A 26,121-nucleotide genomic window follows, 5' to 3' on the forward strand; every position below is an offset into this window, starting at 1 on the left:
GCCATGCTGGGTCCCCAGTGGGGACTGGTGTGGGCCTCTGGGTCTTACATTTTACTCAAGGTTCTTGTCCCATGGAGAAGAGGATTCAAAGCAGCAGCAGCCACAGGCAGTGCACACAAGCAGCTTTTATTTCAAGGAGAGAGAGCGTGACCACACCTGCACGCCTACTGAGGGCTGCCACACATGGAGAGATACTCAGCATGAATGGGCCAGGGTTGCCAAGGAGGGAAGAGAGGAAGAGGCAGCCCAAGGAGGATTCCCAAGCACAGCCAGGGGCAGAGAGCGCCCTCCCCTTTCTCATCCCAGGGGGCGGTGCCCTAAATGAATAACCCAGTGGGGTGGGATCTCACCTGTGGGAATATTGAAGGGATTGTCATGGCCCCTCCATCCAGAATGTCACTTCCAGGTTTCCATCATGGCTTCTCCTTCCTGGTCCCAGCTGAGACATAGGTGCATCCTGGGAAAGTGGGGTAAAAGACTGACAAGCAAAGGGATAAAGTTACAATGCAGGGCTGGCAAAGTTCCAGCTCCCCTATTCCCATTGTTCTTCCTGCCTGGTTGCCACATATCAGGACCAACAGGTTTTCACTGTCAAGCCCATTGTTGCTTGCTGTCCATCCCTACACTATCCTTGACTCAGCCAGTTAAGACAGTAAATTTCTCCAGAATTGAGGAGAGGGATTGGACACCCAGAGAAGCCAGGAGCCAGGGAGGCAGGAGCCAGGGGAGGAGCCAGGAGCCTAGGAGGCAGGAGACAGAGGAGGAGCCAGGAGCCAGGGGAGGCAGCCCTGCCTGGGACCCCACCAGGCCCTGTGCTCTCAGTCCTGCTCTCCTGCAAGGCCCCCAAACCCCTCCCCCAGAGCGCGCCCCACCTGTTCCCTGCCCAGGCAGACTCTGGCCTGGCTGGGTCCGGCCCCGCCCCGTATCGCCCTGCTCAGCCTCCCTTCACAGCGCTGCACAGGAGGACCTGCCTCAGACATGGGGCTGCACCAACTCAGAGCCATGTCCTGTGGGCTCCTGCTGCTCCTTCTCATCCCCGCCCACTTTAAGGCTCCCGCAGGCGGCTCAGAAACCTGGATCAGATCTGTCCAACTCCACCATTAGAGCCTGAGGCCATGGGAGGATGATACCTGGGAGGATGATACCTGGGCCGTGAGGCTCCGAGAGCCTGGGGGCTGTCCGAGGCCCCAGATGCAGAGGACCGAGCACAACATAAGGGCGCTCAGAAGCTCGGCCCTTGGTCAGCAGCTCGGAGACAGGCAGCGGCGTGGGAACTGAAGACTTTCCTCTGTGCTCCAGGATATGCTAATGCAGCAGGAGCAGAGAGACCACGACAGAGAGGAACCTGCCCTGGCACCATTGGTCTCCAGAGCTGATGACCATTGGCAGAGTGGCTCCCTGCACCCTCTAGGTGGCCCCAGGCAGAGTAACTGGACCTGCAAAATACAAAGCCCCTGATGCCACTCCAGAAGTCTATCTGTAACCCAGGGTCTCCTCTGACCCCGTGCACCTGGCAGACACGTTTGCAGGCTAAGGTTCCAGGACAAACATGACCCCACCCTAGAACCAGTTCAGGACAGAAGCAATGTTTACACACCACCCTCTGGGGCCAGGCTCTCCTCTCCCTGACCCAGGGGCCCAGAGCACCCCTGTGGCCAGGCATCGTCTACTGTGACATGGGAGGTTCCTCTCCGGGGAGGAGTCAACTTTCATAGGGCTGGGGATGATTGATTTCTGCTGATTTGAAGGCAGAGAGACAGGGAAAGAGGAAGAGACAGAGTGAGAAAGAGATCTCCCCTCCACGGTCACCTCAGTCACCCGCTGTGTTAGGAGGGCAGCATCCCGGCTGCTTGTTATTGCTGTGCCAAGTGTCTGCCCACAGTTTGCACTTCCCTTGGGCTTCTACCGAGGGTGGGACTTGCTGGTCCGGTGGAGCTCCAGGTTAAGTGTTGCAGGACTGCCCGTCAGGTTCCCAGAGCAGTTGTCCCATTTCCCTAACACCAGCGATGCACAGAGGTCCCCATCCCCACCCCCGCCCAGCGCTCTGCACCCCGTGAGGTTGGCCATGTGTTTCTGAGTCTCCCTCACCTTCAGCTCCCCCTCTGCCTCGCCATGCTCTTCCTCCTGATTCCTTGTGAAGAAGAAACCGGTTTACCCCTGGCTCTCTCTGGAGAGGGTGGCACCGTCCCTGTGTGCCTTCTGGCCGTTCCTCTGTCCCCTCACCCTGTGTACACAGGAATTCTAGCCTAGAGGCTCCACCAGGTTCAGCTGTTAGGGTTCAGCATCTTTTTTTTTTCCTTTTTTTGGCAAGACCAGCATGTGGTGCTGAGTCTTCACCGTAGAACATCTCGACCTTTTCATATCTGATTCGTGGCACAACTTAGGTCATGAGGGGCCTCATGGGAGCAGCAGTGGAGCCACCACTGGGGACGCCCCAGCCCTGAGCCCTGTGCCCGGGTCCCGCCTCGGCACCTCCTGACTCCAGCTTCCTGCTGATGTGCAGGCTGAGAGGCAGCAGGTGGGCTCCGGTACTGATCCCTGCTTCCCACGTGGGAGACCCGGATTGAGTTCAGGGCTCCTGGCTATCAGGGCCCTTTCCCAGCTGTGGTGGGCAATTGGAGAGTGAACCAGCACACAGGACATCTCTGTGTGTGTGTGTGTGTCTGTCCTTCTTTCAAATAAATGAACAAATACAAACAAAGCCACAGAGTTGTCAGGTCCCACATGCTTTTCTCTTCTTTTGTGTGAGATCCTTGTCTGTGGGCACATCCTTGCAGCTGCCTGCTGATGCGTGCCTGGCACGTGCTGACTCATTGGTAGAAACTCTTTACTGATCCAAGGCCTTCCCCATTAGGTGACTTCATCACCTCTCCCTCGCTGGTCCCCCGGTCAGGCTGTGCTTGTCCCATCCTGGGCACGGTCACCTCCCTCCTACATTCATGGCACCAACGCCATCTCTTTTATGGAGCATGCTCTCTTTCTGTTTTTAAAAAAATGATATGTATTAGACAATGATGTAAAGATGTTTTGCTTTTCTTTAATATTTCTTATTTATTTGAAATGCTGAGTTCTAGACAGATAAAGGAAAACAGATCTCCCATTCTCTGATTCCCTCCACATAGGCGCATAACAGTCAGGGCTGGGCCAGTCCAACACCAGGAGCCATCCAGGTCCTCCAGGAGGGTGCAGGAGCCCAGGCGCTGGGGGATTCTACTACGTCCCAAACCCATCAGCAGGGAGCTGATCCTGGTGAAGCAGCCAGGATGGAACTGTGATAGGGGATGCTGGCCATGCTGCTGTGGAGGCACCCGAGCGCCACCACACCGCCCCCTAGAGGACCTTTCCTTTCTTTCCTTCTTGCCGCCTGGAGCATGAGTCTCCTAGCAGGGCAGCCTGGTCAGTCTGGTGCTCACAGCTCTACCTCGTGTGGTCGAAGGCAGTCAGCAGAAAGGACGCTCTACTTGCCCCAGGGCTGTCACCTTAGCTGAACTCCTAGTGCTCAGGGATGGTGCTAGGGCCCCAGGAGCCTCGTGAGTGTGGGATGTCCTGGGCTGGCCCAGGGACAGCACTACTAGCTGAGGATATGGGGGAGAGTTTCTCATGCAGGACGTTGGTCAGGTCAGTGTTTGTAGGTATGAGGCCTTGGCAAGACCGAGGTGCCAATGCCAAGGAGTCGGCCACAGCAGCAGTGTGGGAGGGCAGCTGATGGGGAACCCCACTGGATGCGCCTCTCTGCCCACAGGCCACGACTCTGCCAGCCCCATCCGGAACACGCACACGGGGCAGGTGCGCGGGAGCCTGGTCCACGTGGAAGGCACCGATGCGGGCGTCCACACCTTCCTGGGAATTCCCTTTGCCAAGCCACCTCTGGGGCCGCTGCGGTTTGCACCTCCTGAACCTGCTGAAGCTTGGAGTGGAGTGAGGGACGGGACCTCCCACCCAGCCATGTAAGCGCTCCCAGGGCACAGGGAAGCTCCCACTCCAGGAGGAGGTCAGGGGAAAGATCCTCTGAGTTCTGGGCCAGCCCAGCTGTCCTGGGACAGAGCTCCCATTACCAGCTTTCCCTGTGGTGATGGCTCCCTCGTGCGTTATTCAGTGAGTCTGCTTAGGCTTGGAGGATGCAGTGGCAATGAAATGCTTTGGGGCCAGAACTTGGCACTCAGAGCACATTAAATCCAGGTACAGAGAGAAAAGCAGAGATGCTCTCCCCATGTCCAGGAGAGGCCACAGGCTCGCTGCCTGCAGGGGGCGCTGTGTCCGGGTGAGGTTCACCTGGCTCCACATGCTTGTAGGAGTCCCTGACTCCATCAGCAGATCCTGCAGCTCCCTGAGATGGGCACCAGAGGAGGTCGTCATGGTCACTGAGCCAACGACAGGGCGAGGACATTGGCCAGGGACCCGTGTATGCCCTTAGGACTGGAGACTGTGGGAACGGTGAGGGTCCTGAGAGTCTAGAGTGAAGGTGAGGGTCGACCACTGCCCTTCCTGGGGAAACGCCATCCGTCCATCCAGGCGGCGTGTGCGGGAGGCTGGCCTGCTCCGGCATGGCTGGGTCTGGCCATCTAGCACTGAATGTCCCCTCCTGCAGTCACAACTTCCTCAAGTCCCCTGTCAGTCCTGAAGTGGTCCCCAGAGTCTCAAACACCTGAGGTACCATGGATGCTGGACCATCCCTGCTTCCAGAGTCTAGGACCTGGATCCTGGTGGGAAGTGTCTTATGGAGGCTCATGAGTGAGCAGGGTGTAGGAGGAGGCCCGGGGAGGTCGTGCACACTGGACCCAGGCTTGCTGTGGCTGCCACCGAGACTAACAGCTACCTTGTGGTGGCTCCAGGTGTCTGCAGAATTTGGCTATGATGGGTCAAGATGTTCTACAGCTGATCTTCAGCCTGCTCTCAATCCCCATGTCCGAGGACTGCCTGTACCTCAGCATCTACTCGCCTGCACATGCCCGTGAGGGCTCTGACCTGCCTGTGAGTGTGGGGCAGGGTCGGCCGGGGTGGGAGGGCATTGCCTTCTGCTAGAAGATGAGAAAGGAGAAGCTGAGCACGGGCCCTCCTGTGAGCGCACCTGTCCAGAATCCTCTCACTATCAGAGCCAAGAAATGCTGCTCCCCCATGGTGGGCAGCTGAGGCCTGGGCGTGGGGTCCCTGGGGCCTGGCTGCTGTCAGAGGTCAGAATGAGTGGTCCTGATGGACCCAGGACACTGCCATCATCCTCATGCCCAGGAGACACACTCTGCTGTGTGGTGAGGGCTGACCTTGGAGGTCACACAGGATGTCAGCCCTGGAAGCTTGGGCAGCCCATGGGGAGGGAAGGCACTTTGAATAACATCCATGTGGAAGGACCAAGAGACAGCCCTTAGCTTTCCACCCCACTGCAGGTAATAGAATTGATGCAGCCAAGCTTTGAAACAAGGGCTAGAACTCCAAGGATGGGAGGCCTGGCCTATCTGCTGGCACTGGGTCCCTGGCTCATTGCCCAGATCCTGAGGTCTGACTGGAGTTCTGAGTGATGGACAATGCACAGACTCCAAGACTAGTTAGACCAGGTGCAGAATGAGTACACTTTAGGTTGGAGGGAGCCACGTGGTATTCCCTTGATTTTCCCAGGTGATGGTGTGGATCCACGGTGGTGCACTGGCTGTAGGCATGGCTTCCATGTATGACGGTTCTGCACTGGCAGCATTTGAGGACATGGTGGTGGTCACCATCCAGTACCGCCTGGGAGTCCTGGGCTTCTTCAGGTGAGACCAGGGCTGGGGTGGGCACTGCAGGAAGAGTGGCACCAGGACAGCCCCTGTGACCCCTGTCCCTGCCACTTCTCAGCACTGGAGACCAGTACGCCATGGCAACTGGGGCTACCTGGACCAAGTGGCCGCACTGCGCTGGGTCCAGCAGAATATCGCCCACTTTGGAGGCAACCCTGGCCGGGTCACCATTTTTGGTGAGTGTGCGGGTGGCATGAATGTGTCATCCCATGTGGTGTCACCCATGTCCCAGGGTCTCTTCCATGGAGCCATCATAGAGAGTGGGGTGGCCCAGCCTCATCAGAGGTTGTCTCCACAGTGAGTGTCCTCCACTGCCCAGTCCAACACTGCTGCTCCTGCCTCTATTACAGTCTCAGGGAAATGAGCACAACGTGGACCATTGGGTGTCTGGGCTCTGCAGTCTGCTGGTGATTGCTGAGCTGCTCAGTGGTCAGAATCCCCACACCTGAGCCACAGCAGAGGAAGAAATGATTCTCGGCTCAACCATTCCATTCTGCCCGCCTGAGCCCCAGGTTGTCAGCAATCAGGTGTTACACACTGTGGCTGAGCAGTGCCAAGTCATGGGGAAGGGGCAACAATCAGCTTCCAACAACAGCCGTTCACACATCACACTCTAGCTGATCTGTTGTACACCTGCCTCCAGTGGAGCCTTGGTCAACCCCCAGTCTCCAGCATGGCTCTGCCAGCCCCTATGTGGTCCCATTACAGGTGGTGCCCAACCTGTCTGGCTGTGGTCAGGTGGACTCTGAGACCCTGGTGCACTGCTTGCGGGCCAAGAGTGAAGAGGAGATGCTGGCCATCACCAGGTCAGGCCCCATTCACATGGGTGAGAGTGTGATGGGCTTCTGTGCAGTTCATAGTCACTGGGGTTGCAACCTCCCATCCATGCCCTCCTGACATCCCAGCTCTGGTTGTAAACAGGAGGTGCAGTCCTTGGGGTTCCCAAGGGTGGGAATGAGTACCCTAGGTTGAACCAGGCATGGGAGATGTACACAGAACAAAGTCAAGCTTTCTCCTTGACCCCATGTGACACCAGGTCTTCAAAGTCATTGCAGGAGTGGTGGACGGAGTTTCCTGCCCAGACACCCCGAGGAGCTGCTGGCCTCGGCTGACTTCCAACTCATCCCCAGCATCATTGGTGTCAACAATGATGAGTCTGGCTAGATCCTCCGTAGGGTGAATGCCCACATTTCAAATGAGGTGGGCAGGTTTCTGGGTTTCAAAGCTCTAGGCTCAGCCATGCCCAACTTGGGACTCTCCCCTCTCCACTCAGCTCCACATTGCCACTGACCCTCAAGAGGAGAGAGACAGAGGGGCCAAAGAAGGAACTAATGCATCAAGCAACAAAACGGCTGGTGAGGCCACCAGGCTCCTGCCCAAACAGAACCCACCTCAGACACCTGCCTGCACTGGGACTCCAGGAACCAAAGCTCTGATGTGTGTTTGGGTGGGGTCTCCCGGAGCCTGGTTCTTCCCCCAGCTGCTGACCTATACAGGACCTCTGTCCCCCAGGCTGGGGCTGCTGCTTCTCCCCCAGGAGCCTGCTCCCCTCACTCCTTCCCCTTCCCCTGGGCCAGATGCTGCCTCCCGCTTTGGGGGACCTGTTGATGGATGAGTACATGGGGAGCAATGAGGACCCCAAGACCCTCATGGCCCAGTTCCAGGAGATGATGGCAGACGCCATGTTCGTGATGCCTGCACTCCGAGTAGCACATTTCCAGCGTGAGTTCATCTGTGACTGAGGCCTCACTCGCTAGGGGGCAGCTCAGGGCTGGGCCCTTTCCTGAGGTGACGCCTGTCCTGTCCAGGTCCTGATCCATGTCTAAGGGGGTCCCAGGGTGCCGGGCACAAGGTGTTGCTCCTCTCGGTAACCCTCCATGCCAGTTCCGGAGATGGACATCTCCGCTGTGGAAGGGAGGAGGAGACTGGGCTGAGTGAGCCCCACTGATTGTTTCAAGACCTCACAGCCACAAACTTCAAGGCTGGATCTAACCCAGGGCTTGCCCACTGTGCCTGTTCCCCCTGCTACTTCTCCCCAACTGCCCAGGACCCAGCCTAGTGCAGCAACTACGTTGCATCCCCATGGTTATTGTAGGAGAACTCTGGGGAAGGAGACACCTATCTCGCCCTGTCCGTGCCCAGGTTCCCACGCCCCTGTCTACTTCTACGAGTTCCAGCATCGACCCAGCTTCACAAAGGACCTCAGGCCGCCCCACGTGAGGGCCGACCATGGCGATGAGGCTGTCTTTGTCTTCAGATCGTTTCTCTTTGGCAGCAAAGCTGAATCTTCCTCCCTCGCAAGGATGGGGATGAGGTCCAGGCTCTCCAGGATGGGGCTCTGCGCCCACCATTGGGATGAAAGGACAAAGCTCAGATGGGATCCAGTGTCCACTCAGAGAGCAGAGCCAGGAATGAAATCTGAACCCCTCAGGGCACAGTCTGTACCCCCTTCTCCTCTGTCCGCCTAGGTATGAGTGTCCATCTTGGGTGCACAGGGGTTCAAAGTCATGTCTGTTTCATAAATGAAGTCCCAATGTCAGAGGGAAGAAACTGTCCAGGCAATAAGAAGCCAGTGTGAAGGACTTAGGGGCTGACTGGGGACGTGGGGCTTGACAAGGCTGGGTACAGCTGGTGACCAGACAACGGCAGAGGTTGGTGGGTATCCTGGGGTCAAGCTCAACCTAGGCTGGTGAGCATGGTGTATGATGGGGCAGAGGGACTGGGGTGGCCCGAGCTGACCCTGTTCCCTCCCCTCTGCAGTGCCCCTCACTGAGGAGGAGGAGCTGCTGAACAGGAAGGTGATGAAGTACCAGGCCAACTTTGCTCGGAACAAGTGAGACGACCTCCCCCTCCAAAACCCCAGGACCTGGGACCCTCTGCCCTCCCTCCTCTATGGGGACCGCACTAGCATCCAGGATTCTAAGTAACATGACAGCACCCTCCCAAACTGCAGGACCCACTGGCACTCACGGGGCGCTGGGACGAGGCACACTCTTCCCATAACCAGTGACCTGGGGTTTGTCTGGCTGCCCAGAGCCTCCCTGTGGGGGCAGGGATGGCCAGGTCAGGATGCTGGGTCCCCACGTGGGCCTGATGCTAGGGGGAGGCACAGGGAGGCTCCCACTCCAGGAGGAGGTCAGGGGAAAGATCCTCTGAGTTCTGGGCCAGGCCAGCTGTCCTGGGACAGAGCTCCCATTACCAGCTTTCCCTGTGGGTGATGGCTCCCTCGTGCGTTATTCAGTGAGTCTGCTTAGGCTTGGAGGATGCAGTGGCAATGAAATGCTTTGGGGCCAGAACTTGGCACTCAGAGCACATTAAATCCAGGTGCAGAGAGAAAAGCAGAGACGCTCTCCCCGTGTCCAGGAGAGGCCACAGGCTCGCTGCCTGCAGGGGGCGCTGTGTCTGGGTAAGGTTCACCTGGATCCACAGCTTGTATGAGGTCCGGACTCCATCAGCAGATCCTGCAGCTCCCTGAGATGGCCAGAGGGGGCGTCATGGTCACTGAGCCAACGACAGGGCGAGGACATGGCCAGGGACCCGTGTATGCCCTTAGGACTGGAGACTGTGGGAACGGTGAGGTTCCTGAGAGCCTAGAGTGAAGGTGAGGGACGTCCACTGCCCTTCCTGGGGAAACGCCATCCGTCCATCCAGGCGGCGTGTGCGGGAGGCTGGCCTGCTCCGGCATGGCTGGGTCTGGGCATCCAGCACTGAAAGTCCCCTCCTGCAGTCACAACTTCCCACAGAGCCCCCTGTCAGTCAAGAAGTGATCTGCGGCCGGCGCCGCAGCTCACTAGGCTAATCCTCCGCCTTGCGCCGCCGGCACACTGGGTTCTAGTCCCGGTAGGGGCACCGATCCTGTCCCGGTTGCCCCTCTTCCAGGCCAGCTCTCTGCTGTGGCCAGGGAGTGCAGTGGAGGATGGCCCAAGTGCTTGGGCCCTGCACCCCATGGGAGACCAGGAGAAGCACCTGGCTCCTGCCATCGGATCAGCATGGTGCGCCGGCCTTAGCGCACCTACCGCGGCGGCCATTGGAGGGTGCACCAACGGCAAAAGGAAGACCTTTCTCTCTGCCTCTTTTTCACTGTCCACTCTGCATGTCAAAAAAAAATTTTTTTTAAAAAAAAAGAAGTGGTCTGCAAGACACTCAGACGCCTGAGGTTCCATGGATACTGGACCATCCCAGCTCACCCAGAGTCTAGGACCTGGATCCTGGTGGGAAGTGTCTTATGGAGGCTCATGAGTGAGCAGGGTGTAGGAGGAGGCCCAGGTAGGTCGGGGTACTCTAGACCCAGGCTTGGCTGTGGCTGCCGCCTAGACTAATGGCTGCCTTGGGTGGCTCCAGGTGCCTGCAGAACTTGGCTATGATGGGTCAAGATGTTCTGCAGCTGAACCTAACTCGCCTTCCATTCCCATGAGACACCCCTTTCTTTCCACCTCACTGAAGATTCAGGGACTAAGCAGCCAAGCTTTGAAACAAGGGCTTGAACTCCAAGGATGGGAGGCCTGGCCTACCTGGTGTTACCTGGGTCTCTAGCTCAGTGTCTAGTCTGGCTGGAGTTCTGAGTGCTGGACAATGCTCAGGCTCCAAGACTGGTTAACCAGGTGGGGGATGAGAAGGCTTTAGGCTGGAGGGAGCCACGTGGTATGCCCTTGATTTCCCCAGGTGATGGTGTGGATCCATGGGGGTGCACTGGCTGTAGGCATGGCTTCCATGTGTGATGGTTCTGCACTGACAGCATTTGAGGACGTGGTGGTCGTCACCATCCAGTATGCCTGGGAGTCCTGGGCTTCTTCAGGTGAGACCGGGACTGCAGTGGGCATTGCGGGATGAGTGGCACCAGGACAGCCCTGTGACCCCTGTCCCTGCCACTTCTCAGCACTGGAGACCAGCACGCCACCGGCAACTGGGGCTACCTGGACCAAGTGGCCGCACTGCGCTGGATCCAGCAGAATATTGCCCACTTTGGGGGCAACCCTGGCCGGGTCACCATTTTTGGTGAGTCTGCGGGTGGCATGAGTGTGTCTGCGCATGTGCTGTCACCCATGTCCCAAGGACTCTTCCACGGAGCCATCATGCAGAGTGGGGTGGTCCTGCTCCCCTGCTTCATCGTGAACTCATCTGATGTGATCTCCACAGTGAGTCACCCACACTGCAGAAGCCCCGACCCACTGCCTCACCTCTTGTCTCTTAGCGCCTCTGTTACTCTGTCTATCCAATGAGCGTAGCAAGGACCACCGGGGAGCCTCGGAACTGGCGCCTGGCCAGGAATTGTGAAGGGTGGAGGGGTCGGCATTCACACAGCTCTGCAATTGCAGTGATTCAGTTTGCTTGTGCTCTCCACGCTGTCTCCCTGGGGACCTCCAGGGTGGGCACAACCATCTAAGCAGCTGTGCTGGTCACCCTGACTGGCACCTCCGAATTTAGGGCAACATCAAAACTGCAGTCAGGGCCAGCGCAGGGGCTCAGTGGGTTAAAGCTGTGTCCTGCAGGCCAGCTCCCATACAGGTGCAGGTTTGAGTCCTGGCTGCTCCGCTTCCTATCCAGCTCCCTGGTAATATGCCTGGGAAAGCAGCAACAGCCCAATCCTTGGGCCCATGCATCCATGTAGGAGACCCAGAAGAAGCTACTGGCCCAGTCCTGGCTATTGCAGCCGTTTGTGGAATAAACCAGCGGATGGATGACCTATCTCTCTCTCTCTCTCTCTGCTCTCTCTCATATGTGTGTGTCTCCTCTCTCTCTAACTCTGCCTTTCAAATAAATGAATAAGTCTTTATAAAAAACATTCATGGAATTAAAAGATATAAGTTTATTTAAAAAAAAAAAACTACACAAGTAGCATACAATAACCTGGGACATCTGGGGTGCACCTGTTCCCTCCAGGGCCTTGGGTAAATCCCACTCCCTCCCTGGAAGGATGATTGAGCCCCTGCTTGGTCCCTGTACAGATGGTGGCCAACCTGTCTGCCTGTGACCACGAGAACTCCAAAGCCTTCGTGGACTGCCTGCGGGGCAAGAGTGCAGAGGAGATGCTGGCCATCACCAAGGTCAGGCTGAATTCACAGGGGATGGCGGGAGGGGGGCAGAGAGCCCGAGTGCCCATCATCCTAGCTGGGCAGCACTCAGAAGCCATGGCTGATTCTCAGCGGGTACCAAAGGCCACTCGAGGCTGGTCCCGACACTATTTCTCCCGGGGACTGAGGCTGGATCCTGTGCCATGCTGGCTTCCCTATAGCCTGAAGGGACACAGGCTTTGGAAGCTGCCACTGAAGTGCGTGCCTCTCCAGGGGCTCGGGAGTGCCTCGCTGGGTTCACATCCACAGGTTCCTATGAAAAGTGCAGAACACACCTCTCTGGGGGGAGGTGGGGACATGGGAAGTCACAGAGTGATCGGGGGATAGCCCTTAAGAAGTGCCTCCAACAGAGGGAGCCTTGGCCTAGCAGTCAAGATGCCACGTGGGCCACCCAGAATGATACATTGGAGTACCTGGGTTTGAGTCCCAGATCTGCTCTTTTTTTTTTTTTAAGCTTTATTTATTTATTTATTTGAAAAGCAGAGTTAGAAAGAGAGAGAGGGCCGGCGCCGCAGCTCACTAGGCTAATCCTCCGCCTTGCGGCGCCGGCACACCGGGTTCTAGTCCCGGTCGGGGCACCGATCCTGTCCCGGTTGCCCCTCTTCCAGGCCAGCTCTCTGCTGTGGCCAAGGAGTGCAGTGGAGGATGGCCCAAGTGCTTGGGCCCTGCACCCCATGGGAGACCAGGAAAAGCACCTGGCTCCTGCCATCGAAACAGCGCGGTGCGCTGGCCGCAACGCGCTACCGTGGCGGCCATTGGAGGGTGAACCAACGGCAAAAGGAAGACCTTTCTCTCTGTCTCTCTCTCTCACTGTCCACTCTGCCTGTCAAAAATTAAAAAAAAAAAAAAGAAAGAGAGAGAGATCTTACATCGACTGCTTTTCTTCCCAGATGGCTACAATGGCCAGATCTGGGCCAATCTGAAGCCAGGAGCCTCTTCTGGGTCTCCCATGTGAATTCAGGGGCCCAAGAACTTGAGCCATCTTCTTCTGCTTTCCCAGGTGCTTTAGCAGGGAGCTGGACCAGAAGTGGAGCAGCAAGGACTGGAACCAGCATCCATATGGGATGCTGGCGTCACAAGGGGTGCCTCCCCCCAGATCTGCTCTTGATTCAGCTTCCCGGGCATGCACACCCTGGGTGGCAGCAGGTGATAGCTCACCTACTTGGATCCCTGCCACCCATGCAAGAGACTGGGATTGAGTTCCTGGCTCCTGGATTTGGCCTGGCACAGGCCCAACCACCACAGGCCTTTGGGGAATATCTCTGCCTCCGGACACTAAGTAAGTAAATGATTAAACAAACGAAAAAGAAGAGCCAGGGTCATGTGTGCCTTTCAACAGAGCCATGACTGAGTAGGGAGGGGCCTGTGGAGACAGCTGAGCAGGTAAACTGAGTCCTGAAACCAGGGGGAGCTCGCAGCGCTGGGGGACAGTCACCTCGCAGTGCCGACGCCAGGCCAGTCCTGCGTCCCCACAGATCATCCACTTCCCTCTATGAGGGATCCTGATCTTGCTCCAGACTCTCCCGGTGTTTGCAGTCACAGCCCATGGCTCCCTGCTCTCCACCTCCTGGGCCACAGCTGCCAGAACAGTGAATGTAGTAACCAGGATGGAGGGGAGGGTCCGGGGCACACCGCGCAGGGACCGGGACACAGGGGAGGAGGCTATGTCCTTCTGTGTCCTGACCTCTGCCTACTCAGTCCCACTCTCGCCTGGCTCCCAGGCCCCGCCCCCGGGGCTCACCCCGCCTGCTCCCCGCCCAGGCCAAACTCCCCTTTGGTCAGGTTGGTTGAGGCCCTGATCCGCCCCTGGAGCGCCTGGCGCAGCCCTGGGGGCCACAGCAGCCCACATGCGGACCTGCGCCAGACCATGGGGCCGCACCGACTGGACGCGCCTTGGCCTGCGGGCTCCTGCTGCTCCTCCTTGTCCCAGCCCATGGTGAGGCTCCCTCGGGCGGCGACAGGGACCCGGGTCGGATCTGCCCAATCCCGCAGTTAGAGCTGCGGCCGCGGGAGGGCAGCACCTGGCTGGTGGAGCGGGTGGAGGTGACAGCACGGGACCCGCGTGCCCAAGGTGGGCCCCTGAGGCTTGGAGAGGGTCAGGGCTGCCTGAGGCCCCAGACTCCAAGGAGTGAGCCTAACAGGAGGGGCTCTAAGAGGGCAGCTTGGGTTGAGGGGTCTGGGCGTTCCCTTCCTGTGTGTGTGGCTGTTGGCGCCCCCGCCCACGGTCCTGAGAACAATTAGCGACATTTGGGTGCTCTTGGCCAGAGGCACCGGGTCCCCTCTAAGGTTAGTAGCAGGGAGCATGGGGGCCCTGGGGCTGATCTCAGAGGCCACAGGGCCCCTCGGCCCACACGGCTGCCCTGGGGCCAGAGGCTTCTGTTTGAAGGCAAAGACCAGGGGCTCTGTACCTGCCCGGGCCCTCCCTGTCCTTACCAGAGCTCTCCCAGGTGAGTATGGGGCCTGGGTGTCTGACCCTGGATGCTAAGGGTTGACAGGTCTTGTCCCCCACCCTGTCCCAATCTACTCTGCCCAGGGGCTCCACACTCACCCTCCCCTGTGCCCAGCCCGGCTGCAATTCCACCATTCCCGGCCCTTTGCCCAGGCTCTCAAGGATGTCTGAGCCTGGCAGGAGGCTCAGCCTGGCCTTGTAGATGCCTCTTTTAGTCATTTATCGATTTTTAAACATTTACTTATTTGAAAATTGACAAAGTCAGGGAGACCAAAGAGAGAGAGTGCGCTTCCATCTGCCGGTTCACTCCCTAGAGGGCTGCAACAATGGGGATGGGCCCTGTGGAGACCAGGAATCAGGGCCAGGACCTGGGCCAGCTTCCGCTGCCTTCTCAGGCTCAAGAGCAGGGAGCTGGATCAGAAGCAGAACAGCTGGGATCCAACAGGCACTCTGATGCGGGATGCTGGTGTCACAGGCGGCAGGTTAAGCTGCTGGGCCGTAACTCCAGCCCCAGTGGCTAAACAGTATTTCCTGTGCGTTTCATGCTCAGAAGGAATCCAGTTGTCTCTTGGTGTTGTCACAGAGTCTCCCAAAGACAAAAAAAAAAAAAAGACCCCGTTTCTCCCTGGAGGAGCCCCCATGTCCACTCCCCCGCCAACAACACAAAAATAAATCCCCTGGCCGTATTATGATGAGCACGTGGTTTCTTATTCCTGCAAAATTCTTATTTCTTAAAGAAACAGTCGAGGGGGCAGCATGGAAGCCCAGAGGGTTAAGCTGCCACCTGCGAAGCTGACATCCCACGTGAGCGCAGGTTTGAGTCCTGACTGTTCCACTTCTGATCCTGCTCCCTGCTAATGCCCCTGGGAAAGCTGAGGGACATGGTCCAAGTGCTTGGGAGACCTAGATGGAGTTGCAGGCTCCTGGCTTTGGTCTGGCCCAGCCCCAGCCATTGTGGCCCACTGGGGAGTAAACCAGTGGGTGGAAGATCTCTGTCTCTCTCTTCCTTCCTCCCGCTCTCTGTAAGTCTGCCTTTCACACAAACAAATAAGTAAATCTTAGGGGAAAAAAGTAGATGATCAGTCAGGACAGAGCAGTCCCCAAGTCTGACCCTGAAAGGATACAGTGTGTGGGCGTGTCTGAAATCCAGGTACAAATCTGCCCATACACAGCCACAGCTCAGGGGAGACAAATGCTAAGGACACTACCTCAGGCTCACACTCTCCCCTCCTGTTAGGAAACTGGTGCAGTTGTATCCACGGCGCGATCTACACCCTGATTACATCCTACGCCCTGGCTCCCGCCGCCATTGCTGAAAGGCAGGTGGCCACATGGCCCAACTACCTGTGCCAAGCTCCACCCCCATCCTAATGGGATTCGCTGCTCCTGCTTCCCTGCCCGCCTCTCGCAAAATTTTAAAAGGGCCTTTTCCTGAGGCCACCACCTGGGAGGTTGGATCCGGTGGAGGTGACAGCGCAGGACCAGGGCACAGACTGTGGGACCCTGAGGCCCAGACACGGAGGAGTGAACCCAGCACGAAACTCTCAGCAGCGCTGGTCGAGTCGGCAGCCGGCACAGGAAGGGGCGTGGAAATGGGGCCCTTTCCCTCCCTTGCTTGAGGCTGAGATGACTGTGCCCTCCCCAGGACAATGACGAACCTGCCCTGGGCTGTGTGTCTGCCAGGGTCTCCTCTGACCCTGTGCACCTGGCAGGGGTCCTCCTGGGCTGGATTCCAGGGCAAAGCTGACCACACCTCCAGGCCTGGCATTCTGGGAGCTCAGGCCAAGAGGGCACCACCCCTGGGTGTGTCGTGGAGCCTTTATCTCCTCATTCCAGAGGCCCAAGACTGGAGCTGGCATTGCAGAGCAAGTCAGCACACGTGACACTGGCGTCCCGTGGGAACACTGGTTCCAGCTCTGCCTGCTCATCACCCAGTGCAGCTTCCGGTGATGTGCCTGGGAAAGCAGTGCAAGATGGCTCTGTCCCAGGCCCCTGATGCTCCCCCGTGGGAGACCCTGATGGAGCTCAAGGCTCCTGGCTAAGGACAGGGTTGGGGCCATTTGGAAGCTGAACCAGCACATGGGTTCTCTCTCTCTCTCTCTCTCTCACTTCATCTTCCCAAAACATAATGCTTTGAAGAAAATAAGAAATTGCGAAAAGCCAGGTCTCTCCTGCCCCCTTTCCCTCTCTAGTCCGCCAGCACAGTCCCCACTCCTCCTCCTCCATGCTCACCCACGGGCTCCCTGCCTGCCCTGCTATGCACAGACTCTCCCAGCGACCAGGACCTTCCAGGCAGATCGTCTGCCCCACATCACTGTGGCTCCCAATAAAATAGAATTTGGGGTTGGGTTCCCACTCAGAGAGGGAGCAGTTGTTCCCAAGGTCCGTGGGAGTCGCTGTGTGTGTCTGGATCAGGAACCGCGGCAGCGTCTGCACGGAAGCCGCCCCTGTCCTCCGTGGACTCTGCTGAGCTCCAGCTCACTGTCAGCCTCACAGCCGGAGCTGCTGCTGCAGTCACTCTGTCCTCCATGGTTGGGGCGAATGACAAGGACAAGGTCGGGACCAGGTCAGCACAGAGGCGCTGTTTACTCACCCGCTCCGGGGCCAGGCTCTCCTCTCCCGGACCCAGGGCCCAGAGCACCCTTGTGGCCGGGCATCGCCTACTGTGACATGGGAGGTTCCTCTCCGGGGAGGAGTCAGCTTTCATGGGCTGCGGATGATTGATTTCTGCTGGTTTTAAGGCAGAGAGACAGGGAAAGAGGGAGAGACAGAATGAGAGAGAGATCTCCCCTCCACGGTCACCCTCAGTCGCCCGCTGTATTAGGAAGGTACCATCCCGGCTGCCTTGCTACTGCTGTGCAAAGTGTCTGCCCAACAGTTTGCACTTCCCTTGGGCTTCTACCAAGGGTGGGACTTCCCCGGGCAGGTGGAGCTCCAGGTTAAGTGTTGAAGGACTGCCCGTCGGGTTCCCAGAGCAGTTGTCCCATTTCCTAACACCAGCAATGTGCAGAGGTTCCCATTCCCACCCCACCCAGCGCTCTGCACACCTGTGCAGTTGGCCGTGTGTCTCTGAGTCTCCCTCACGCTCAGCTCCCCCTCTGTCTCGCCGTGCTCTTCCTCCTGATTCCTTGTGAAGAAGAAACCGGTTTACCCCTGGCTCTCTCTAGAGAGGGTGGCACCGTCCCCCTGGTGCCTTCTGGCTGTTCCTCTGTCCCCTCACCCTGTGTACACAGGAATTCTAGCCTAGAGGCCCCATCAGGTTCAGCTGTTAGGGTTCAGCATCTTTTTTCTCTTGTTTTGGGAAGACCAGCATGTGGTGCTGAGTCCTCACCGTAGAACATCTCGACATTTTCATATCTGATTCGTGGCACAACATAGGTCATGAGGGGCCACATGGGAGCAGCAGTGGAGCCACCGCTGGGGACGCCCCAGCCCTGAGCCCTGTGCCCGGGTCCCGCCTCGGCACCTCCTGACTCCAGCTTCCTGCTGACGTGCAGACTGAGAGGCAGCAGGTGGGCTCCGGTACTGATCCCTGCTTCCCACGTGGGAGACCCGGATTGAGTTCAGGGCTCCTGGCCTATCAGGGCCCCTTCCCAGCTGTGGTGGGCGTTTGGAGAGTGAACCAGAACATGGGACATCTGTGTGTGTGTGTGTGTGTCTGTCTTTCTTTCAAATAATTGAATAAAAACTACAAATAAGAGCCACAGTGGTGTCAGGTCCCTCGTCTTTCCTCTTCATTGTGTGAGATCCTTGTCTCTGGGCACATCCTTACAGCTTCCTGCTGTTGTGTGCCTGGTACGTGCTGAGTTATTGGTAGAAACTCTTTACTGATCCATGGCTTCCCCATTAGGTGACGTCATCACCTCCTCCCTGGCTGGTCCCCAGGTCAGGCTGTGCTTGCCCCATCCCGGTCAAGGTCACCTGCCTCCTGCATTCATGGAACCAATGCATTCTCTTTTATACAGCATGCTTTCTTTCTTTTTTTTTTTAAATGATATGTATTAGACCATTATATAAAGATGTTTTGTATTATCTTTAAGATTTCTTATTTATTTGAAATGCTGAATTCCAGACAGAAAGGGAAAACAGATCTTCCATCCTCTGATTCCCTCCACATATGTGCATAACAGTCAGGGGTAGGCCAGACCAAAACCAGGAGCCAATCAGGTCCTCCAGGAGGGTGCAGGGCCAAGGCGCTGGGGGATTCTACTACATCCCAAACCCATTAGCATGAACTGGATCCGGGGTGAAGCAGCCAGGATGGAACCTATATAGGGGATGCTGGCCATGCAGGCTGTGGAGGCACCCAAGCGCCACCACATCACCCCCTAGAGGACGCTTCCTTTCTTCTCTTCTTGCTCCCTGGAGCATGAGCCTCCTAGCAGGGGAGCCTGGTCAGTCTGGTGCTCACAGCTCTACCTCCTGTGACTGAGGGCAGTCAGCAGAAAGGACGCTCTCCTCGCCCCCAGGGCTGTCACCTTCCGCTGAACTTTTAGTGCTCAGTGAGAGTGCTGGGGCCCCAGGAGCCTCGTGAGTGTGGGATGTCCTGGACTGGGCCCAGAACAGCACTGCTGGCTGAGGAGATGGGGGAGAGTTGCTCATGCAGGACGTTGGTAAGGTCAGTGTTTGTAGGTCCGAGGCCTTGGCAAGGGTGAGGTGCTGATCCCAAGGAGTCGGCCACATGCGGAAGTGTGGGAGGGCAGCTGATGGAGAGCCCCCACCTGATGCGCCTCTCTGCCCACAGGCCACGACTCTACCAGCCCCATCCGGAACACGCACACAGGGCAGGTGCGCGGGAGCCTGGTCCACGTGGAAGGCACCGATGCGGGCGTCCACACCTTCCTGGGAATTCCCTTTGCCAAGCCACCTCTGGGGCCGCTGCGGTTTGCACCTCCTGAACCTGCTGAAGCTTGGAGTGGAGTGAGGGACGGGACCTCCCACCCAGCCATGTAAGCGCTCCCAGGGCCCAGGGAAGCTCTGGCCATGGAGGAGGTCAGGGGAAAGATCCTCTGAGTTCTGGGCCAGCCTAGCTGTCCTGGGACAGAGCTCCCATTACCAGCTTTCCCTGTGGTGATGGCTCCCTCGTGCGTTATTCAGTGAGTCTGCTTAGGCTTGGAGGATGCAGTGGCAATGAAATGCTTTGGGGCCAGAACTTGGCACTCAGAGCACATTAAATCCAGGTACAGAGAGAAAAGCAGAGACGCTCTCCCCGTGTCCAGGAGAGGCCACAGGCTCGCTGCCTGCTGGGGGCGCTGTGTCCGGGTGAGGTCCACCTGGCTCCACATGCTTGTAGGAGTCCCTGACTCCATCAGCAGATCCTGCAGCTCCCTGAGATGGGCTTCAGAGGGGGTCGTCATGGTCACTGAGCCAACGACAGGGCGAGGACATTGGCCAGGAACCCGTGTATGCCCTTAGGACTGGAGACTGTGGGAATGGTGAGGATCCTGAGAGTCTAGAGTGAAGGTGAGGGACGTCCACTGCCCTTCCTGGGAAACGCCATCCGTCCATCCAGGCGGCGTGTGCAGGAGGCTGGCCTGCTCCGGCATGGCTGGGTCTGGGTATGCAGCACTGAATGTCCCCTCCTGCAGTCACAACTTCCCACAGAGTCCCCTGTCAGTCATGAAGTGGTGCCCAGACTCTCAGACACCTGAGGTTCCCAGGATGCTGGACCATCCCAGCTCACCCAGAGTCTAGGACCTGATCCTGGTGGGAAGTGTCTTATGGAGGCCCATGAGTGAGCAGGGTGTAGGAGGAGGCCCGGGGATGGTCGGGCACTCTAGACCCTGGCTTGGCTGTGGCTGCCACCGAGACTAATGTCTGCTTTGGGTGGCTCCAGGTGTCTGCAGAACTTGGCTATGATGGATCAAGATGTTCTACAGCTGATCTTCAGCCTGCTCTCAATCCCCATGTCCGAGGACTGCCTGTACCTCAGCATCTACTTGCCTGCACATGCCCGTGAGGGCTCTGACCTGCCTGTGAGTGTGGGGCAGGGTCGGCCAGGGTGGGAGTGCATTGCCTTCTGCTAGAAGATGAGAAAGGAGAAACTGAGCACGGGCCCTCCTGTGAGTGCACCTGTCCAGAAGCCTCTCACTATCGGAGCCAAGTAGTGCTGCCCCCCCCAACTTGGGCAGCTGAGGCCTGGGCGTGGGGTCCCAGGGACCTGACTGTATTCAGAGGTCAGAATGAGTTGGTGCTGTATGGACCCAGGACACTGCCATCACCCTCATGCCCAGGAGACTCCCTCTGCTGTGTGGTGAGGGCTGACCTTGGGGGTCACACCTGACATCAGCCATGGGAGCTTGGGCAGCCCATGGGGAGGAAAGGCACTTTGAATAACATCCGTGTGGAGTAGCCAGAGAGACTACCTTAGCTTTCCATCTCACTGTACATTCTTGAATTCATGCAGCCAAGCTTTGAAACAAGGGCTAGAACTCCAAGGATGTGAGGCCTGGTCTTCCTGCTGCACTGGGTCCCTGGCTCACAGCCCAGATCCTGCAGTCTGGCCATAGTCCATGTGCTGGGCAACACACAGACCCCAAGACTGGTTAGACCAGGTGAGGGATGAGCAGCCTTTAGGTTGTAAGGAGCTATGTGGTATGCCCTTGACTACCCAGGTGATGGTGTGGATCCACGGTGGTGGGCTGACTACGGGCATGGCTTCAATGTATGACGGTTCTGTGCTGGCGGCATTTGAGGACGTGGTGGTCGTCACCATCCAGTACCGCCTGGGAGTCCTGGGCTTCTTCAGGTGATACCGGGGCTGGGATGGGCACTGCGGGAGAGTGGCACCAGGACAGCCCTGTGACCCCTGTCCCCACCACTTCTCAGCACTGGAGACCAGCACGCCACCGGCAACTGGGGCTACCTGGACCAAGTGGCCGCGCTGCGCTGGGTCCAGCAGAATATTGCCCACTTTGGAGGCAACCCTGGCCGGGTCACCATTTTTGGCGAGTCTGCAGGTGGCACGAGTGTGTCATCCCATGTGGTGTCACCAGTGTCCCAAGGTCTCTTCCACGGAGCCATCATGGAGAGTGGGGTTGCTGTGTTGCCTGGCCTCATCACCAGCTCATCGGAGGTGGTCTCCACAGTGAGTGTCCTCACTGCCCAGCCCAGCACTGCTGCTCCTGCCTCTATTACAGTCTCAGGGAAATGAGCACAACGTGGACCATTGGGTGTTTGGGCTCTGCTGTCTGCTGGTGATTGCTGAGATGCTCGGCGGTCAGAAACCCACACCTGAGCCACAGCAGAGGAAGAAATGTGTCTCAGCTCCACCAAGCTGCCCACCTTGAGCCCCAGGTTGTCAGCAGCCAGGTGCTGCCCACTGCGGCTGAGCAGTGCGAAGACATGGGGAAAAGGCAAAAATCAGCTTCCAACTACAGCCATGCACACACCAACTCTGAGCGAGCTTGGGTGCACCTGCCTCCAGTGGGGCCTTGGGAAACCCCGTGTCTCCCGCATGGCTGTGCCAGCCCCTGTGTGGTCCCGTTACAGGTGGTGGCCAACCTGTCTGGCTGTGGCCAGGTGGACTCTGAGACCCTGGTGCGCTGCTTGCGGGCCAAGAGTGAAGAGGAGATGCTGGCCATCACCAAGGTCGGGCCCTGTGCACGTGGGTGAGGGGTGATGGGCTTGTTTGTACCTCATAGTCCATGGGCTGCTACCTCCATCCATGCCCTCCTGACATCCAAGCCTTGGATGGAACAGGGGAACCAGACCTGTATGCCAGGCTGGGGATCCCATGGTGGGAGGGAGCACCATAGCTTAGGCCGGGCATGGGGGATGTACACAGAGTAAACTCAAGCTTTCTCCCTGACCCCATGTGACACCAGGTCTTCAAAATCATCCCAGGGGTGGTGGATGGAGTCTTCCTGCCCAGACACCCCGAGGAGTTGCTGGCATCTGCTGACTTTCATCCCGTCCCCAGCATCATTGGTGTCAACAATGATGAGTATGGCAGGATCCTCCCCAAGGTGAGCCCCAGCCCTAGTTCCTCAGTGCCTGCACAGCCTATGTGGTGAGCAGGCCTCTGGGCTTCAAAGCTCCAGGCATAGCCACTCCTAACTTGGGACTCTCCCCTCTCCACTCAGCTCCTGTTCTCCACAGACCCTAAAGAGGAGAGAGACAGAGGGGCCATGAAGGAACTAATGCATCAAGCAACAAAACAGCTGGTGAGGTCCCCAGGCTCCTGCCCAAACAGAGCCCATCCCAGACACCTGCCCACACAGGGATGCCAGGAACCAAGGCTCTGCTGTGTGTGGGTGGGGTCTCCCGGAGCCTGGTTCTTCCCCCAGTTTCTGACTATACAGGACCTCCGTCCCCCAGGCTGAGGCTGCTGCCTCCCTCCCAGGAGCTGCTCCCCTCACTCCTCCCCCTTCCCCTGGGCCAGATGCTGCCTCCCGCTTTGGGGGACCTGTTGATGGACGAGTACATGGGGAGCAATGAGGACCCCAAGACCCTCATGGCCCAGTTCCGGGAGATGATGGCAGACGCCATGTTCGTGATGCCTGCACTCCGAGTAGCACATTTCCAGCGTGAGTTCATCTGGGACTGAGGCCTCACTCGCTAGGGGGCAGCTCAGGGCTGGGTCCTTTCCTGAGGTGACGCCTGTCCTGTCCAGGTCCTGATCCATGTCTTAAGGGGGTCCCAGGGTGCCGGGCACAAGGTGTTGCTCCTCTCGGTAACCCTCCATGCCAGTTCCGGAGATGGACATCTCCGCTGTGGAAGGGAGGAGGAGACTGGGCTGAGTGAGCCCCACTGATTGTTTCAAGACCTCACAGCCACAAACTTCAAGGCTGGATCTAACCCAGGGCTTGCCCACTGCGCCTGTTCACCTGGTTCTTCTCCCCAACTGCCCAGACCCAGCCCAGTGCAGCAATTATGTGTCATCCCCATGGCATTGGAGGAGAACACCGGGAAGGGGCCACCCATGTCGCCCTGTCCGTCCCCAGGTTCCCACGCCCCTGTCTACTTCTACGAGTTCCAGCATCGACCCAGCTTCACAAAGGACCTCAGGCCGCCCCACGTGAGGGCCGACCACGGCAATGAGGTTGTCTTTGTCTTCAGATCGTTTCTCTTTGGCAGCAAAGGTGACTCTTCCTCCCTCGCAAGGATGGGGATGAGGTCCAGGCTCTCCAGGATGGGGCTCTGGGCCCAACCTAAGGATGAAAGGACAAAGCTCAGATGGGATCCAGTGTCCATTCAGAGAGCAGAGCCAGGAATGAAATCTGAACCCCTCAGGGCACAGTCTGTTCCCCCTCCTTCTCTGTCTGCCTTGGAATGAGTGTCCATCTTGGGTGCACAGGGGTTCAAAGTCATGTCTGTTTCATAAATGACACCCCAAAGTCAGAGGGAAGAAACCGTCCAGGCAAGGAAGAAGCCAGAGTCAAGGAATAGGGGCTGGCTGGGGACGTGGACTTGACAATATGGGTACAGCTGGTGAGGGGCGACGGCAGAGATTCAGGGTATCCTGGGGTCAAGCTCCACCTGGGCTGGGAGCGTGGTGCATGATGGGGCAGCAGGACTGGGGTGGCCTGAGCTGACCCTGCCCCTCCCCTCTGCAGTGCCCCTCACTGAGGAGGAGGAGCTGCTGAGCAGGAGGGTGATGAAGTACTGGGCCAACTTTGCTCGCAACGGGTGAGACGACCCCCACCTAAATCCCCAGGGACCTGGGACCCTCTGCCCTCCCTCCTCTGTGGGGACCTCACCAGTATTCAGGGTCCTAAGTCATGTGACAGTGCCCTTCCCAGATGCAGGATCCACTGGCACTCACAGGGGCCCTGGAAACCAGGCACACTCTACCCATCTCCGTGACCGGGGGTGGGCCATGAGCTCCTCTGACCAGAGGCTCCCTGAGGAGAAGGGAAAGGCCAGGTCAGGATGCTGGGGAGCTGACTCTAGGGGGAAGTCGTTGTTCTCCTGCTTCTAGAAACATATTCCCCACCCCTCCTGCCTGCGAGGTGGCCTGGCTGTACCCCAGATAGGTGCTCAGGGCTGGGCTGGGCAGGGCTCAGAGTGACCGCGGTCCCCCCTTCCTGACGTCTTGTCTACAGGAACCCCAACGGCGAGGGCCTGCCGCACTGGCCCGTGTTCAACCAGGAGGAGCGATACCTGCAGCTGAACGTGCAGCCTGCAGTGGGCCAGGCCCTGAAGGCCCGCAGGCTCCAGTTCTGGACCCACACCCTGCCCCAGAGGGTCCAAGAGCTCAGGGGCGCTGAGCAGAAGCGCACAGAGCTGTAGCTGCCAGTGTAGGGGTGCGGGACATGGACTCCAGTGCAGGTGGGGCCCCGATGCACGCACACTCATCCACAGAGGAGCCTTGCATTCAGCACTCTCACGCAACCACTCAATCCTCCTGGCCTCCGTCCACTCAGCAGACCATTGAAGAGAATCCATGGCTTGAGATTCATTGCCAAGCCTGCCCTGGGGCCCTTGAGTGAGAATCACTCAGTACATCCACATGGGGCTGTGCTGGACATCACCAGTGCCTGCCCAGCTTCCTCAACACCCACTGGGCCTGAGTCCCTATGAATGTCCTCAGCTCTACCCACTTACCTCTCCTGTCCTCCCAGCCCCAGGCCCTCCCCATGTGGAGGGATCTGCGTTGGGGATTGTTGCCCACCCCTGGGTGCCTTAAGCCCTGTCTCCTGCTCCTCAACCCAGCATGCCCTGTGATCTCACATCTTTAGTGGCCACAACACCAGGAGCCACCGTGGCTTCAATTCTGGATGCTGCCATGTGTGGCGCCCTCAATCCCATCCATGCAGCACAAATAAAGGGTTCCAGTCCTTTCACGGCTGAGTCACGTTCACCTGAGTGAACCTGCCACGTTTTCTTAGACCCTCAGCTCTCAAGAGACACCTGCTTACCTCCACAGCTGGGATACCATGAATCATTAATGCAGTAAACCTGGAGTGTAGGGCTGTTGCTTTGCACAGGGGGTTAAGCCTCTACCCATGTTGCTGGCATCTCATATGAGTGACAGTTCAGGTCCCAGCTACTCCACTCCTGATCCAGATCTCTGCTAAGGCACCTGGGAAAGCAGCAGAGGAGGGCCCAAGTGCTTGGGCCCCTGCCTCCCTCGTGGGGTACACAGATAATGTTTCTCCCCCTGGACATGGCCTGGGCTAGCCCTGGCCATAGTGGCTGAGAGAGCCCTGGGCTGAGCAGAGGTCAAGGCCAGTTCTCAGGAGGCATAAAGTCAGCCTTCATGAGCCAGGGTCCACGTCCCCTGGGTGCTCCCGGGCCCAGGCTGCTGCTCCTCCTTCCTGCAGGGAGCCTGATGTTTCCTACACTCAGGCTGACTCCTGGCCCCCCCACTGCTATCACAGGACCACACCTACCCTGCTGGGTCCCCAGTGGGGAAGGTATGGACCCTGGTTCTTACATTTTACCCAAGGTTCTTGTCCCCATGGAGATGAGAAATCGAAATGTCACTGGAGACAAGGTCGTGGAGGCCATGGCGTTCTCGTCTTCACACAAGAGGGATTCAGGCATGAGACAGAGAGCAAAGGCTTTCTTGGGGACAGGGCATCTGTCAGAAATGAAGGGACAAAGAGAGAGAGCGCCAGTCACTGGGACCGGGGGAGAGCGAGGTGACAGGGATGAGTGGAGAGAATACACCTGGGCAGTCCAGGCGGGGGCTCAGCAGGGAGACAGAGGGCTGAACGCCCAGTCTGGAATCCCTTGGTTTCTAAGGGAACCTGTTTACCCACCCCCCCTCTCCTCCAGGAAAAAGGTTGGGGACCCCAGGAAGGGTTTGTTGGGTGAAAATCAGAAAATTCCTCGCCAGATTTGCTGGCACTGTGCAGAGCAGAGGGGCTTCCCTTTGGCATCTGAG

The 26,121-nt window shown here is 58.0% G+C and overlaps 1 protein-coding gene and 1 pseudogene across 1 annotated transcript; both read left to right on the forward strand.

Annotated features, from left to right (window-relative positions):
- The first annotated feature begins 963 nt into the window (after positions 1-963).
- On the forward strand, positions 964-10,563 carry LOC133748464 (cocaine esterase-like; annotated as a pseudogene).
- On the forward strand, positions 10,470-25,537 carry LOC133747724 (cocaine esterase-like). Its single transcript, XM_062176028.1, has 17 exons — positions 10,470-10,534; positions 10,645-10,763; positions 10,821-10,903; positions 11,714-11,812; positions 12,001-12,088; positions 13,632-13,775; positions 19,033-19,237; positions 20,125-20,263; positions 20,903-21,036; positions 21,117-21,375; positions 21,780-21,878; positions 22,115-22,255; positions 22,373-22,453; positions 22,672-22,816; positions 23,234-23,371; positions 23,846-23,918; positions 24,335-25,537. Exons 1-17 carry the CDS (start codon positions 10,470-10,472, stop codon positions 24,519-24,521), a joined length of 2,199 nt encoding a protein of 732 aa, XP_062032012.1. The 3' UTR covers positions 24,522-25,537.
- Positions 25,538-26,121: the final 584 nt, after the last annotated feature.

This window comes from Lepus europaeus, chromosome 19, assembly GCF_033115175.1.
Source record: "Lepus europaeus isolate LE1 chromosome 19, mLepTim1.pri, whole genome shotgun sequence".
In the NCBI taxonomy this organism is placed as follows: Eukaryota; Metazoa; Chordata; class Mammalia; order Lagomorpha; family Leporidae; genus Lepus; species Lepus europaeus.